Here is a 16,041-nt window from a genome sequence, read left to right as displayed (position 1 = left end):
CTCCCAGCCCCTTCCTTACCCGCACTCTCTTTCAGGGCTGTTCTTGCCGTACCTGCATACGTACAAACAAACGTCCCTTTGTCGATGTCATCCAGGCAACGCACTCCCCAGCCCTTCTTCTCGGTGCTGAAGACCTGCAGCCGAACCTGCAGGCCGTGCTGGACGACTCTATTCTGGCACCTTATCTTGTCACAGCTGCACGACAAGTTGCATTCATAAATGCTGCCACAGAAAAAGAAACATTGCGCACAGTTCTGAGTGAGGTGGGAATCGAAGCTGGTTGAACAGCATTCCGGTCAGAACTGTGAACCTTTTCTGGAGATCTTAATGCCTGGCTGACATTTCTGAGAAACTGGTGTACCCTTCGACTCAGAAAACTGCCAGTCAGTCTTTAAATTGCTAGCGCAGGGGTCCCCAACCTTTTTGAGCCTGTGGGCACCTTTTGAAATCTGGCAAAGGTTGGTGGGCACAACTACAAAATGGCTGCTGCAGGAGGCAGAGCCACAGAAGGCCAAATGCTGGGGAGAAGAGAGGCAATTTAAAAAATAAATTAGACGGGGGAGCAAGAGAAAATAAAACCAGCACTGCGGGGGCAGCTGTACCTGAAACAATGCTATTTTATTCTGCACAGCCAATCAATTCTCCAGTGGCCAATCAGAAATCTTGCTGGGCAACAGCCCCACATGGCTTCACACACTTTCCAAAAATATTTGGTGGGTGCCAGGAAACAAGTAAGCAGATCACCCCCTGGTGCCCATGGGCACCACGTTGGGGACCCCCGTGCTAGTCAATCAGAAACAGACATTGCCTATCTGCAGCCTCAAGACCCTAAATTCATATTCGCTGCCCGTTACCATCCAGGGCAAGTGCTAGGCCATCCTTTGCTATAAGCTGCCATTTAACACAGAACAGCAATGCAAAAGGAAAGAAGAAGAAATGTATATCTAAAACGAGGCACTATTGACAAGGATCCAACGGAATAGCCTTACATGGCCTGAATGTAAAAAAAAAAGTCCCTTACCCACTGGCAATGGGCCCGTCCAACCTCTTATACTTGTACCCATGTAAGGATTCCCCTCTTGGAGATACAGAAGCTTCAGTGCAGCTCTTCTGAGTCAGAAGCAGGCAGGCACATTTTGTCCTAGAAAGCACACAGTAGATCTAGTGGAAATAAGGATACGAAATAAAGCAACAAGACCAACTCACACTCTGGATTCCTGGGAAGGCCAATTCACTTTCAAGGGGCTTGAGCACACCTGTGCTTAATCGCTTAGGGATATATACAAGGAACAATTCATACCCCACTACTTTTGCATGTCGTAATGAAGGACCATGCTCTTCCCTTTCTTTTGGACTGATATGTAGCACTGCAAGCTACGTCCCTTCCATCCCCCAAAGCAATGACTCCCCACCCCAGTACTCTCTTTCTGATTGTTAGTCAGGCATGCTAGTTTGTGGGGGGGGGAGGTGAAAGGAGGAGGAAGACAGGAGGCATCACATATATAATATATAATTTTAATAAAGTTTTAAAGTTTTAAAGATCAACTTGCAGGATGCCATCCTTTCAGCAGCCCCCACAATAAGTTTTGCACTTGTTATAAAAACCCAGACTATCAAAGGCAACAGCTATTACTGGTCCACTAACCAATAAAACACTAGAATTGGTTCTGTTGGGGGCAGAAAGCTCCTTGTGCTAGCAGACCAAATGAATAGATTTAAAACCCGGGTCAACAAGTGGCTCTGCCAGAGCCAAGCCGCTCCGCCAGAGTCAATGCGCTCTGCGAATTTCTGGGCAAGAGGCATCACGTATACACTCAAACACACATATATATACCCGCATCAGCATTCAATGAACATACATCAGAGAGCAAAACTTTAAGGATAATCGCCAAGTCGCAACACGGTGCGCGCTCTCAATACTTACGTATCCGTGCAGCCATCAGTGCAACTGCACGAGGCACGAAACATGCTCGATAAATTGTTCAAGAAGAGACCACGTGGCCAAGAGGTCTTCCGGTACTTAAAGTAAGGCAGTCGCTCCTGGTTGGCCTCATTGCAAAAGGAAACGGGCGTTGACTCTGCTCCCTTGCTGATATCAAAGTCAAACACCAATCCTTTCCGACTGGGATAGTTTCTAAACACTTGGACGTACGTGTTGAAAGAAAACTGATCCAGAAACAAGAAGCGGCACTCAGTTTGCAGCAAGTAATCCTGAACCTCTTTGAAATTTCTCAGGGACCTTCCGCAGGGGGCTCTGTAGACCACATCCAGCATCTTGGAAGGCAGGTCTGGTTTCATGTGCGTTCTGCGGAAGCGACACAGCAGGGGCAGGTTCAGAGGGTTCCCACCCTTGTACGAGCTCCACGGCCTTTTGACAAGGCATTCCTGAGAGCAGGTGTGAGGTCGACAGGGCCGTCGCGAAGGCGCTTCCGCCGCTCCGGCTGGTTCTCCTCTATCCCTTGCAGCTGTCACCTCCATTCTTCACCCATGCAAGAGTTGAAAAAGTGTGTCAGACAAGCAGCAAATAGATTGGACTTGTTTTTTTAAAATAAACTACAAATTGTTCATTAGATCAGGTTGCCCGTGCAAAATTATACTGAACCTTCCCCTCCTAAAAAAGAAGCCTCATTTAGCTGTTGAAGACCCAAATCTGTGCAAGGGTGCCGGACATACCTAAGCAGGCGTGTTTCACCAATTGTTACGGTACATCAAGTGACAGGTGCAACAGAGTTATGCCGGTCTAAGTCTACTGAAATCAATGGGTTTAGACTGGTGTAACTCCGCTTAGGATTGCACTGTTGGGGACATCTAGAAATGACCCTGCAAAAGCTGAGGTTGCACAGAGGCCCCGTGGATGCTGCTAGATACGTGTCCCATGAAGAAATATTGAAACAGTTTTGTTATCAATGCAGACTTTGAATAGGACCAGCATCAGTACCTGCTTTTGCCATCTTTGAGAAAGAATCGAAACGGCTCCTTGCATAGGAACCAGTCCACCCGTCAGATGGCTTTTTGTTGACTGGACCCCTCCCTCTCGCAGCTAGACTTCGTAGACCCGCCAACAGATTACTCATAGACTTGCATGCTCTTGTGTTAAGAGCTCCACGATGTTATGAACAATTTTCTTGCTTAAGCACCTAGCACTTTCAGTGTGTGTTTGTTGTACGTGTTGTACCAGCTATCGATGATTTTTGAATTGTGCAGTCATAGGCTTAAGCACTTAGCACTTTATATGAGTTTTCATAGTCCATGTTAATGAACTGTGACGTTGCCGGGGTCTCCTTTCGTGCGTGCTTGTTAATACAGTAAATTACATAGTGAATATTCTTATAAATTGCACTTTATTCTTACTGTTTAATTGTAGTATATCATTGTGTTAACTCTTGGTTCTAGTTAGTTTTCACGAGGTTCTTCGGTTATTGACCAGGAACAGCAGCAGATCCTCACAAGCAGTAGCGCATGTGGGATGGACAGGGCTTTTTTTCTGGGAAAAGAGGTGGTGGAACTCAGTGGGTTGCCCTCGGAGAAATGGTGGCCCTGCCCCCTGATCTCCAGACAGAGGGGAGTGTAGATGGCCCTCTGCACCACTTGGCGACGCAGAGGGCAATCTAAACTCCCCTCTGCCTGGAGATCAGGGGGCGGGGCCACCAGCCATGTGACCATTTTCAAGAGGTTCCGGAACTCTGTTCCACCACGTTCCTGCTGAAAAAAAGCCCTGGGTACGGATAATTATTCAACCCAACCTTGATGCACTCAGATCAAAACAAACACTTCCAAAACCCCTCTTCAAAGGAGAATTAAGGGATAACAAGGTAAAAAAGCAACCTGGAAAGGTTCTAACAGAACTAGAAAATACTAGGACTTTGCAAATTTATTAAAAAGCCAAACCTCAAATGTACATTGACCACACAGACCTGTCAGTTAAAAGACTGAACATGGATTCTCTGCCGTTCTACTGGCAGGGGCAGATCTTCCCCTTCTTCCCCCAGGAGACACCTGTGACCACCTCAAAAGGCACCACTGGGGGAAGGGGGATCCTCACTGATGGAAAGCACTGCGGTCAGGGAGATGCAGTGAGGAGGGAGAGGAACTGGGGGAGATTGTCTCTCCTCTCTCTCCCATCAGGGGAGCTTCAGGAGGGGCTACCCCAATTACTTCAAGCATCAGCTGAATCATCTTCGGGGTTCGGTAGTCACAGCGAAGCCTCCAGAAGTGATTGGCTAAGGAGGCCGAAGGGAGGGGGGGAGTAAGGCAGGAACACCTCGAGTTCCTGCAAGAAGAGCTGATCAGATCTCAGAGAAAGGCTGGGCAGGCCGAAGGACCTGGAAGGGAAGCAGACAGAAAGAGCTCAGGACAGTCGGGCTGGGCAGGGAAAAAGAGGACCAGAGCAAGAAACAGGCTGGAGGGATGAGGAATAGACAAGCAGAGGGGCCCGAGAGGGAAAGGCAAGAGGAGGACCAGAGAGAAGTGGCCAGGAGGACAAAAGAGGTAGAAGAAAGACCTTTGCTTCCAGATCTGGGATCTCTGATTCCAGGCCTGTGGTTTTATAGCTTATAATTTGTAGATTAATTTTAATTAACAGAACAATCGCGCGCACACACAAAAGAGTGGCTAAATCTTCTTTGTACTCTTTGATGTAGTGATTAAGAGCGGCAGGACTTTAATCTGGAGAACCAGGTTTGATTCCCCACTCCTCCGATTGAAGCCAGCTGGGTGACCTTGGGTCAGGCACAGCATCTAGGAGCTCTCTCAGCCCCGCCCACCTCAAAGGGTTTTTGTTGTTGCAGGGATAATAATAACACACTTTGTAAACCACTCTGAGTAGGTGTTAAGTTGACCTAAAGAGCGATATATAAATCAAATGTTATTACGTTGTTATATTATTACTTACAAAGAAAAATTATCTCCGGAGCTATCTGTAGTTTCAGTTGATGGAGAAAGTTGTAAATCAAGTTCACATTTCTGGGTATCTTCCTTAACTTTGTTTACTTGTAAGAACAAAATACAAATGTCAGTAGTACAAGTTACGTTGCAATTGAAAGCAATCAAGTGTGAGTTAATTACAGACTTCAAATGAAACCACTAAAAAGCCTAAGACATAAACAGACACAAACATCTAAGTTGTGATATGAAGACTATTATAAGCATACCAGACCCAACCTAGGTTCTTGGAGGATGAAGGAACACACAGTGAGCCAGATTTGCACTGCCTTATCCCAGATTTGCACTGCCTTATCCCACTCTCCAGCACGTATTCATCGAAAATTATGAGAACCAATCAATGCAACTGGAGCAGGGGTCTCTGGGGCAGTTGAGGGCGGGGGTAGTTGTGTTCCTGCATTGTGCAGGGGATTGGACTAGATGACCTTAGAGGTACCTTCCAACCCTATGATTCGATTCTATGGTTCTTTCAGAGTAAAATGGTGCCCTCTTAGGACACCATTAATTAAGTTAACATAACTTATGAAACAGATCTTGATCTCTCGTTTTGGACTTAAAAGGCTATCTGCATAGAATGGAGTGTGGTGGTTTTATCCCTCTAAAGGGATGGGTATGACATGGGCATATTTGCTGCATTTCTCTCAACATTCCTAGAGCAAAAGCAAACCGAAGTCCAGCGGCACCTTATAGGCCACCAAATTTTATTCCAGAATTAAGCTGTTATGAGTCAGATCTCATTTCGTCAGATGCATATGCAAAATCTTTTTGCAGAGATCTTTATAAGAAAATAAAATCCGCAAAAGTGGGATGGGGGGAGTTCTAAAGCCGTGATTCTTAATTGGATCTCTACAGTTATAAATTCTGGGTGTTTATAAGTACTGATGAAGGAAGCTTGACTCTCAAAAGCTTATACCCTGAAAGTCCTGTTGGTCGCTAGTGGACTCAAATCTTGCTATTTCATCAGGTATGGTGATTCTCCATCCATCATAGAGCTAGATGCTGAGGGTAACAACAGCTCCATTTCCTTAATGCAGCAAGCATGGCGGCGGGGGGAAAAGTGTTAACTGTTCTAACCACTTCCATTCTTTCGACAGGTTATGCCATCTTTACTCACAATTGCATTTGTCATTCTCCTTGGATTTTCTTAAAATCGTGCCGTAGATAGGTCACGCCCCTTCCGTTTGTCATTCACTCCGTTTCTCTAGCGGAAGACATTTTCAGTGGCTCTCAAACACTCTTCTAGTCATGGTTACTATTCTGTAAAGATTCGGCTGTCTCTGTCCCCATCCTTGGACACTCTAGATTCTATTCAAGCTTCCCCGTCCCTAAGGGCAGCCCTTCCACATTCAGATGGCTGCAGACTTGCTGGCGATCTGAATGTGAAATGTGCTATGGAAATAACAGATACTCTGGGATAAACAGAAAAACAAAATAAACTTTTATTTTTAAAAGAAGCCTATTGACTTCATATTATTTCTTAAGCTTGATGGTTTCAAAGAGTGTTATTTGTTCTTAAAGGTACTTTACTTAGGCACAATCACTCAGATTTTCATAAACTTTTCTCTCTCAGGCTGCACACAAAGCTTGCCTTCTTCAGATATCAATTTCTCACTCAAATACACAGATTTTCTCTCCGGTGCATACAGAGTTTGCTTGCTTTAGATAGAATGAATGGGTTTTCTCTCAGATACACAGGAATTCAGATTTCCAAATATAAAATTCAGATTTTATATTTCTCTCAGATGCTTAAACACATTCAGGCTGCACACAGGTTGCCTGCTTTGTCCAGACTGAGTCTTTTCTCTCCACTCAGTAACTAAAACAGCAGTTCACTTCGCCCATACGCTCAGTCATCAGCCAATCATCTCACTTATCTCTCCCTCTCTTTCACCCCCACTCTTCATCTGTACCACATCAAACATTTAAAGACACACACACACACGAAATCATTACACATGCGCTCTACAAGATCTAAAGGCAGGGCTCATTTCGAGGGGGAACACGCAGGAACACAGTTCTGGCAGTTCCCTAAAGAGGTCACATGTCAGGTGGCCCCGCCCACCTGACTCTCGGCCATTTTGGGCCCATTTCAGCCTGGATTGGGGCCAAAACAGCCCGGATCGGGCCTCTGACAGGTGGTGGATCACTTTCCCACTCTGCAGTGGCCCGATCCTGACCACGTTGGGCCCCTTTTCAGCCATTTTCAGCCCCTTTTTGCCATTTTGGGCCCAATTACAGCCTTGAATGGCCAGGATTAGGTCCAAAACAGCCAGGATAGGTGACGTTAGGGGGTGTGGCATATGCAAATCAGTCATGCCAATGACACACTTCCGGTGATAGCAAGGGGCGGGGCATATGCTAATGAGTTATGCTAATGAGTTCCTCCAGCTCTTTTTCTATGAAATGACCCTTGTCTAAAGGTAACAAGTGTTTGATACGACAGAAGTCTGCATAAGACACAGTAGTGTCATCGTACTCCACTACTGTAGCAGTGTGTGTTTTTCAAGTACTAGGTCCTGGATTTGATTCCTGCCATCTCCAGTTAAAAGAACATTAGGGCTGGAAAGCCCCGCTAGAAAACCTGGAGAATTCTTGACAATATTTGGACAGGATGGACTGGCCGCTATACAAGAACGTCTATTGCCTTTTGCCTGGGGGGACTTTACTATCTCCTTCCTACTCTGACTGCTGCGAATATCCTTAAAAGGAACTGCGTCATGGAACATACTCTGTAATTTGCTTGGGGATATGTGACCAGTTGGTGCTTGGATATTGGACGTATTGCTACAGGACTTCATATTTGTATTTTGTGTTTGTAATAGGATTTCAAGTTTGTTAGCCGCCTTTGGTGTTCTTTTCAACAAAAAAGTGGGGAATTAAATAAATAAGCATTTGACCTACACAAGGCTCATTCAGTCTTTAAGACTGAATGCGGTGAGACACAAACCCACAAAGCAAATTGAGAGGGTAAGTGGGAGCAGAAGTTGTGTTGCAAGGGCATCAGTGCTTGCGACTCGCCCACCTAAACTGATGCTTCCAGCCTCAGCATGACTAAACCTCTAACAGAGTGCTTTGGAACTAATGTTAGGGTCAGTCTAGAACTTAGAGAAAGCACCTGGTGTCCCAGTGGTGGTCAGGAGTAAGCTAAACCAAGTGGCCCCCGTAGGGCTGGGACTGCTTGACTCAGACCCAGACCATGGCAACAATAACAAAAGGCGTCAGCATGCTCATTGCCCTGACCTGAATAGCCCAGGTGAGGCGGATCTCATCAGATCTCAGAAGCTAAGCAGGGTTGGCCTTGGTTAGTAATTGGATGGGAGACCTCCATCAAAGACTAAGGTTGCAGAGGCAGGCAACGGCAAACCATCTCTGTTAGTCTCTTGCCATGAAAACCCCACCAGGGGTTGCCGTGAGTCAGTTATGAAGACACTCTCTACCACCAAGCAGGCTCACTGTCATCAGTGTTCCAGCAAGGGTTCAAGCCAAACCACCCCCTGTGGTACTCCCGGCTCTTTGCTCCTGGGATTTTAAGGCCCTGATCCACCCCGATCACGAGAAAACAAAACGATTCTCCAAGCACATATTTCTTGACTTTCTAAGTCATATCGTTCCAATCGTATCAAGCCTACATTCAGCAGGGGAATCCGGGAGAAACCTATTTTCCCACCTGTGGCACATTTGGAGACCAGTACGGCAGGTGTGATTTCCTTCCCAACCCAAAGGCAATGAATGCGTGGCCAGGGCCTGTGCGCATTGCTCCTACTGCAAGAAAAAGATCAGCAGGCAGGCCAAAGGACAGCTCTAATGCTGACAGCACATGGCACGGTGCCGTGCCAGAAATCCTGGAACAGACCAGATTAGGATCTGGGAGACCCAGGTTCAAATCCGCACTCTGCCATGGAAGCTTGGGCTAGTTTCACATTCACACCTAACCTAAAATGGAGGAGAACGACGTGAGCCACTGTGAGTACCCACTGGGAGAAAGGCAGGGGATAAATGAAGCGAAAAAATAAATAAACCAGGACAGCTCCTTTGTCTAAGGAAATCAAGCAAGAACAATATTTCAAGAAAGGAGAAGAACACTTCCCCTAATCTAGTTCATTCCCCGCCCCGCCCCCCCCCCCCCGGCTCAGCAGAAATTCTGTTCAGCAGCAGGCTAAAAAAAGCACCACAGGCGTAGAGAAACCAATTCCTACCATTTGGCAGGGTTAAGAAGGCCGTCAGGTTTGCTTGGTTCACGAGCGCCAGAGCTTGGAAGCATTCTGTTCAAACAACAATGACAAAAAGAAAGCCTCGTTGGAAAAAGCAACAGCAGCTGAAGAGGTTGATCACATTGCAATGCACAAATAAAAGGGAAGCAGAGCTGCCAGTGGTCAGGCAGCCTTTCTGGACGCCTCCAGAAGTCCCTGCAAAATGCAAGGCAGTTATAATAATGCCTTAGAAGTGTGAGCCAGATTTAAATACACAAACTGGGGAGTGGGGGGATCAGGGCTTTTTTTCAGCAGGAACGCAGTGGAAAGGAGTTCTGGAACCTCTTGAAAATGGTCACATGGCCGGTGGCCCCGCCCCCTAATCTCCAGACAGAGGGGAGTTGAGATTGCTCTCGCGCGGAGGGCAATCTAAACTCCCCTCTGTCTGGAGATCAGGGGGCGGGGCCACCGGCCATGTGACCATTTTCTTCGAGGGCAACCCACTGAGTTCCACCACCTCTTTTCCCAGAAAAAAAGCCCTGCGGGGTATACACATTTGGCATCAATGAACCTGCATTTCGATGCTAAGACTGCAGAGCTTCCAAAGTTGCCATACGATTTTCACCTTCCAAGTGACAAGCTATGCATTCTCCAACTGTCTTACTTTCAGAGGCTGAACCAGCCAAAGTGTTCTCAGGTTCAAAGAGGGCAGCTCCGTCAGAGACAAATTGTTTGCATTCAAGATGGTGTTTACTGGAGGTTACTTTGGCAAGGTGGCTGTTACAAAATACAGCCAAAGCAAAGAACAGCCTTACAACATCCCTTCAGCTGTCTAGGAGACTCCTGAAAGAGGCAGATGAGCTGGGAGTGGCGTACCTGCATAGCTATGGACCTATCGTGGGGCCTGATGGGACAGGATTTTATACAGGCTAATTGCTATGCTCTGAGCATTATAGCCTGAATAGCCCGGAGTAACTTGATCTTACCCGAGCTCAGAAGCTAAGCATGGAGAGGCCTGGTTAGTATTTGGATGAGAGACTGCCAAGTAAGACCAGGGTGGCTGGCTATATAAAGGAAGGCGACAAGCCGCCTCTGCTCATCTCTTGGGAGTGGCCTTGGCTCAGTGGTAGAACATCTCCTTGGTAAGCGGACGGTCTCAGGTTTAACCCCGGCATCTCCAGTGAAAAGGACTGAGTAGCACGTGATGTGAAAGACCTATGCTTGAGAGCCTGGACAGCTTCAGCCACCTGAATACTGGACTGATGGTCTGATTTAGTAACAACAACAACAACAAAACCTTTATTGGCATATCTCAGGTTATCAATACAGTACAGGTAACAGGGGGTCTGATTTAGTATAAGGCAGGCTCTTGCCCTCCCTCATGCCCTGGCAGGCTGCCTGTCTGTGCCACTCCTTATCTGAGCTCAGCTATGCCCAACAGTGCCTGGCCCAACTAGCTGGGAATTGGCCTTGGCAGGCTGCAGCCCTGCCACAAGGAGAGTAAGTGAAGGGCAAACATGGGAGTCAATGAAGATTCACTATTGTCTCCTTGCTGTACAACGGTCTTCCGAGTGTACAGCCAAGACACCAGGAAAGCAAATGTATTCTGGTTGAATCCCTCTGTATTTCAGCGCTTTTCTTTTGTCCACCTTTTTAACCTGTGATGTTTCATTTTGCTGTTTTATGTTGTAACACACCTTGAATACAATTATACAGAGAGACCGGATATAAATAACAAAAGAGAAATAAGATTTGGGTTGAGAAGCACCTTAAAGACCAACTAGATTTCCAGCATATGAGCTTCTGAGAGTCAGAGCTCTCTTCTTTTGATACCCTCTGACAAAAGGAGCTTTGATTCTCGAAAGCTTATACCCTGGGAATCTAGTTAGTCTTTAGGGTGCTACTCAACCCGAATCTTGCTCTTCTACTACAGACAAACAGAGCTACCCACTCGAAACTATTTTCAAGGGGGGGAAAAGCAACTATCTCCATGGCACTATGCAATACGCACACCATGGAAGCAGTAAACATGCTCTGTGGTTGCCCATACTTGGGCACACTTACAACTTCCCTTCCGGGATCCCACACTTTCCCTTCGTCACCCAGCCCCAGTTCCTCTTCCAGATGCCCGCTTAGACTGGAAAAGAATAAGAGGGCCTCTGAAGCTGGTTGGTCTAAGAGGAGACAATGCCAAACCTTCCTCGGTTGCTGTCCCACCCTTGATCTTCTGCTTCAGGGCCAACACCAACTTCTGCAGCTGTTCAAACACCAAGTCCACTTCATGGTCTTCCATGTGCCTCCAGAATGTTTTTGCATTCCCTGAAAAGAAGGGGGAAGAGTTGCTTACAATAGTTTTGCCATTAGGGGAAAAAAATAAGAGAGAAAAATAGGGTAGAGTGTGGGGATACCATTGCAGCCCATTTCTCCTTCAAAGATGTCTTAACGGCCAAATCAGAGGAGACGCAAGGAGTTCTGTGAACGGAGCTCCCAGCAGGTTCCCCACCTCTTTAAATAGAACGTGCACTAGAATTCAATTCTGATCAAGATGTGGATGGGGTGGGGGTTAAGCCTCCCACAAACATAGTTCCCAACCTGAAATAGCCCCATGGAAGTGCTGTTTGCCATAAGGAGGCCGACACACAGCTAGCTATATCCGTTCCGGTACATTTCCTCCTCCAGGCTGCTACAGAAAGGTGCTGGGAATAAGGGAGGCTTAACCGCCCCCCCCGCCCCCATCCCTTCTCAGATCAGGTCCTTCCCTATGTGCCTGCCAATGGCAGGAAAAACATTGCAGGGAGCCCCATTCATGGAATTCCCAGGATAATGTCACGGTTTAGTCCTAAGTAAGAGAAAAGAAGTGACTCAAATCACCAACCTAGAAGGGCCACAGCACTTGGGTTAGCTGCCGGATTCTCCCGTGTTCTCAGGAGGACCAGTTTCCGTCTACTCCTGGGTCAGACCGTTGTCTCTCTGCTTGGCAATGGCTTTCCAAGGGAACCATGGAGAGGAAGGTCTTTCCCATCAACTACTGCCAGATGTGTCCCCCCTGCACACCCCTTGCCATGGGTCAGGGTTGCCAACCTCCAGGTGGGGCCAGGAGATCTCCCTGAATTACAATGAATCCCTGAATTACAACGAATGACAACAGGTCACTGAGATCAATTTCCCAGGAGAACATGGATGCTCTATGGCATTATATTATCGGGGACTCTATGGCAATATCCCCCACTGAGGGGAGGAACTCCACCCTCCCTAGGCTCCAGCCCCCAAATCTCCAGGAACTTCCCAACCTGGAGCTGGCAACCCTGGGGAGATCTGGGACGGAGTGTCTCTCTCTCTCTCTCTCTCTCTCTCTCTCCCCCTCCCTCCCCTCCCCGCCCGGCCCACCTCACAGGGTTGTTGTGATGACCAATAGAAAGTGAGGACACACCCACACCCTACACCCCGAGCTCCTTGCAGGAAGGAGGCGTCGGTCTCCGATTCCCACCCCGGCAGCGAAAGGCGCCCTACCTTCCATGCTTTGCTCTTTTCTTCCCGATCTCGCTTCCAACTCTGCAGGACCCTCTCCAGCAGCCATCCCAACTCTGCGCACGCGCACAAACCCCCGACATAGAGGTAAGAAAGCCCGAATGCTGCACTCGAGCCTCTTATCTTCGGGTGTACGTCGACCTCCCGTATCGTTTCTTCCAACTGGGGGTCAAAGCGCGACGTTGCTGTCTTAAATCTCATTCTCGTTCAGAAAGAGTGGTTGCAACAGGAGGAGGATCGCAACGGACTTGCATTTCAGAGGCGTCACAGTCCTGATTTCTTCTCCTTCAACGCTCCGCAATGGGGGAATGAGGCCTCTCAGCCTTCCGCGCCTCGTCTCTGCAATACAATATATTGCACTGCCGCAGGAAGCGCTTGAGGGGACGTTTTAAAAAAAATGTAAAAGGAACACATCGCTGCAAGTCTGGGATTGCTCCGTAGTTTCCTATAAGCCACTAGTTTCAAGTGGGAAGCCGTGCTGGCTTGCAGTAGAACAGCAGGACTGGAGTCCAGTGGCCCCTCAGGGACCAAAGAGATTTTCGGTATAAGCTTTCGAGGGCCTCAGATATATATAATTTATATCTTGTCCTGGAACAGGCCGTAACGGGCACTATTATATCTTACATATATTGCATGTTATCAGGGAGCTTCGACTCAGGAAAGCTTTTTCAAAAGATTGCTTATTTAACATTGTTTTAGGAGGGTAGCCGTGTTGGTCTGCAGTGGAACAGCAGGACTGGAGTCCAGTGGCACCTAGAGATCAACAAAGGGTATAAGCTTTTGAGAGTCAGAGCTCCCTTCTTCGCACCCTGGAAAATCTTGTCGCTCTCCATGGTGCAACTGGACTCCGATCCTGCTGTTCTATAAGCAGCTGTTCTTTTTTAAGCTCCTTCAACGCTAATCCGGAAATCCAGCCCGCGAGCAAACGAGCCAGTCCCCTAGAACTACCTTCAAAGAAAACTTCCTGGTCGGCGGAATGGCGTCACTCTGCCTCTCGGCCAATGAGGCCTTGCTTGGCCGTGGCGGAAGGGGCGGAGCCGGAAGCCTTCTCCAGGCGGGCCTCATAGGCTTAATAAAGTGCCAACGCTGTCTTCGGCTGGCATGGAACTTCCTGGTTGCCTTCGGGGTTAGTTCGTCGTTTTTCTCGTTGCGGGATTAAAAACTGACCGTCGCTGCCTGGAAACGAGCCAGGCGTGAAGTTTCGCTGCGAGGGGCAGGTGCGCCTGGAGTTGTTGCTTCCTTCCTCTCAGGTAAAAGCCAAGGATGGTGTCTGGCTTCTAGGGTTGCCAGCCTCCAGGTAGTGGCTGGAGATCTCCCGGAATTACAACTGGTCTCTAGGCCACAGAGATCAGTTCACCCAGAGAAAATGGCTACTTGGGGGGGGGGGAATTATGCCATGCCAAGGTCCTTTCCCTCCCCAAACCCCACTTTCTCCAGGTTTCACCCCAGATCTCCAGGAATTTCCCAACTTGGAGGTGGCAACCCTTCTGGCTTCTAATAGGAGGTCTTGTGTGGTGTGTGCAAAGTATGCATTGTGGAGTGAAGGGGTTAGTCTTTAAAAACTCCTGTGCTAAATGAAATGCAGACTGGAGTTAGGGTATCCTGAATTAGAGAGTGGGTGCTGGTTGCTTATGACAGCCCTGCAGTGTAGTCTAGTCTTACTTACTTCACTTTACTTATTTTCAAAGTTTGTATCCTACTTTTATGCCCCCATCAGGGCCACCAAGGCGGTTGGTGCAAGAAGCTGGGCTGAAAAATATGGGTAGAAGGCATCCTGCTAAGGTTGCCAATCTCCAGGTAGGACCTAGAGAACTTCCACCATGTCAGCTGAGATCTAGCACTACTGAGGTCAGTTCCCAGGAGAAAGTGGCTGTGCTGCTCAGATCCCACCCCCAAATCTCCAAGCATTTCCTAACCTGGAGCTAGCAACCCTGCATCCCTCTGAGGTAGACTGCACTGGAGGCTGGAGCTGACACCGGGCCTGATTTAGGGTAACCTACAGTGTAATCTAGAGCATTTTTTTGGCTAGTGAGCTGAGATTATGTACTTCTTTGTCTTGCTTTTCTTCCATGGAGGGTAGAGTGCTTTAATTTTCCTCCCTTTTTTCGTTTGATTGACATGAAATGTTATTCCCATAATGAGATGGGGTGGGAGAGATTCAGAGAATGCAATTTAGGATGGCCTCATAGCACAGTCTAGTGATCCATGTTTTCTTGAGGAGTAGCTCCATTACTCTGGTTTTTTAAGTCATATTGAATGCAGTGTAGCCACCCTTTGGACAACAAGTAGGGTTGTGAAATAGTGCATGCATTTTCTCAGTGCAGGCTGTTCTCATGTCCACCCCTGAGCTTTGTCTTTATAAGTGTGTGAAGGAAAATGGAGGTATAATTTCAATCTGATCTCCCTTGGGAACAAAATTTTTGCCTCGTGTTGTAGAATGTGAGGGGTGTTCCTCCTTCTCTACTGTGATATCTAAGGCATACTCACTGTGGTGGTAGCCATGACAGCGTGTTCCTGTTGTCCATTAAAAGGACAGTGTCACCATTTGCTTTGGGCTGCTGAAGCTTTTTTACTAATACAAATACAAGTTGGCATGAACAAGAAGACATGACTTCCACATTTTATACTCTCCTGGGACTTGGGAGCAAGAAGAAATTTTGTTCTGGGCAGACTCTTGTCCACTGATTTTCACTTGCCTTGGAAGCAGTATGTATGCCTTAGGGGGAAACTGTGGATGTATCATTCAGAGAGCAAAATAGGGTGGAGGTTGAGGGGTATAAGGATATGGCAGCTGAAAACTTGGGGGAGGACCGATGCTGGAACCGGGGCTGCAAAGTACCTCACCAGAGCGCACTCCAGTTCCTGGATTGGTAAGCCCGGTGTATGACTTGATTCACTACTAAAAAGTGAGCCCTTTTGTACTGTGGGAGGGGCCAGAATGTGCCTTGACAAGTGTCATATGCGCACACACCCGTGCCATTGATGTATTCTCTGATCTGATGTATTGATCTGATCTGTTCACTGTATTGATCTACTGTATGAATTCATGCTATGCTTACATAGTTGTGCTTTGTAATGTAGCCAAATAGTCCTGCTATTCTTGGCCTGCCTGAAAACGAAAGTACTAATGCTGATTTCACAGGGAAAGTAACCAGCCTGTTATCTCAGAAATTGCTCCGAGGGGAACAGTACTCCCTATGTCAATAGTGCCTTTGCCTGTATAATCATTCCTGCCAACTTTCCTATCTATGGATGTACCCATGAACTTAATGGATCTCTAAATAAAATCCTTTCAACCAATGCACTAGAGTACTTGCTGTGAGGGGTTTGGGGGTCTATCTGCCATGGACTGCTGTCCCTAGAACTGACAACAAGTCAAGTG

At 47.4% G+C, this 16,041-nt stretch overlaps 2 protein-coding genes across 3 annotated transcripts in view; one reads left to right on the top strand and one right to left on the bottom strand.

Moving 5' to 3' along the window:
* The window catches only part of SETDB2 (SET domain bifurcated histone lysine methyltransferase 2), a 50,798-nt gene extending 38,059 nt beyond the window's left edge, over positions 1-12,739 (bottom strand). Inside the window, exons 1-7 of the mRNA XM_054970957.1 lie at positions 12,642-12,739; positions 11,328-11,450; positions 9,138-9,203; positions 4,892-4,988; positions 1,925-2,479; positions 1,022-1,141; positions 53-222 (exon numbers count right to left, since the gene is read on the bottom strand). Of these exons, the coding sequence (XP_054826932.1) occupies positions 53-222; positions 1,022-1,141; positions 1,925-2,479; positions 4,892-4,988; positions 9,138-9,203; positions 11,328-11,450; positions 12,642-12,708 (1,198 nt within the window). The 5' untranslated portion in view covers positions 12,709-12,739. The remainder of the gene's footprint in view (positions 1-52; positions 223-1,021; positions 1,142-1,924; positions 2,480-4,891; positions 4,989-9,137; positions 9,204-11,327; positions 11,451-12,641) is intronic.
* A 996-nt stretch (positions 12,740-13,735) lies between these two features.
* The window catches only part of CAB39L (calcium binding protein 39 like), a 31,020-nt gene continuing 28,714 nt past the window's right edge, over positions 13,736-16,041 (top strand). For both annotated transcript variants that reach the window (XM_054981381.1, XM_054981373.1), the window contains exon 1: positions 13,736-13,909. The gene's annotated coding sequence lies outside the window, so the exon portion shown is untranslated. The remainder of the gene's footprint in view (positions 13,910-16,041) is intronic.

The sequence above is a fragment of the Eublepharis macularius genome, chromosome 1 (assembly GCF_028583425.1).
Source record: "Eublepharis macularius isolate TG4126 chromosome 1, MPM_Emac_v1.0, whole genome shotgun sequence".
Lineage (NCBI taxonomy): Eukaryota > Metazoa > Chordata > Lepidosauria > Squamata > Eublepharidae > Eublepharis > Eublepharis macularius.
This window is presented reverse-complemented; position numbering and strand designations above follow the sequence as displayed.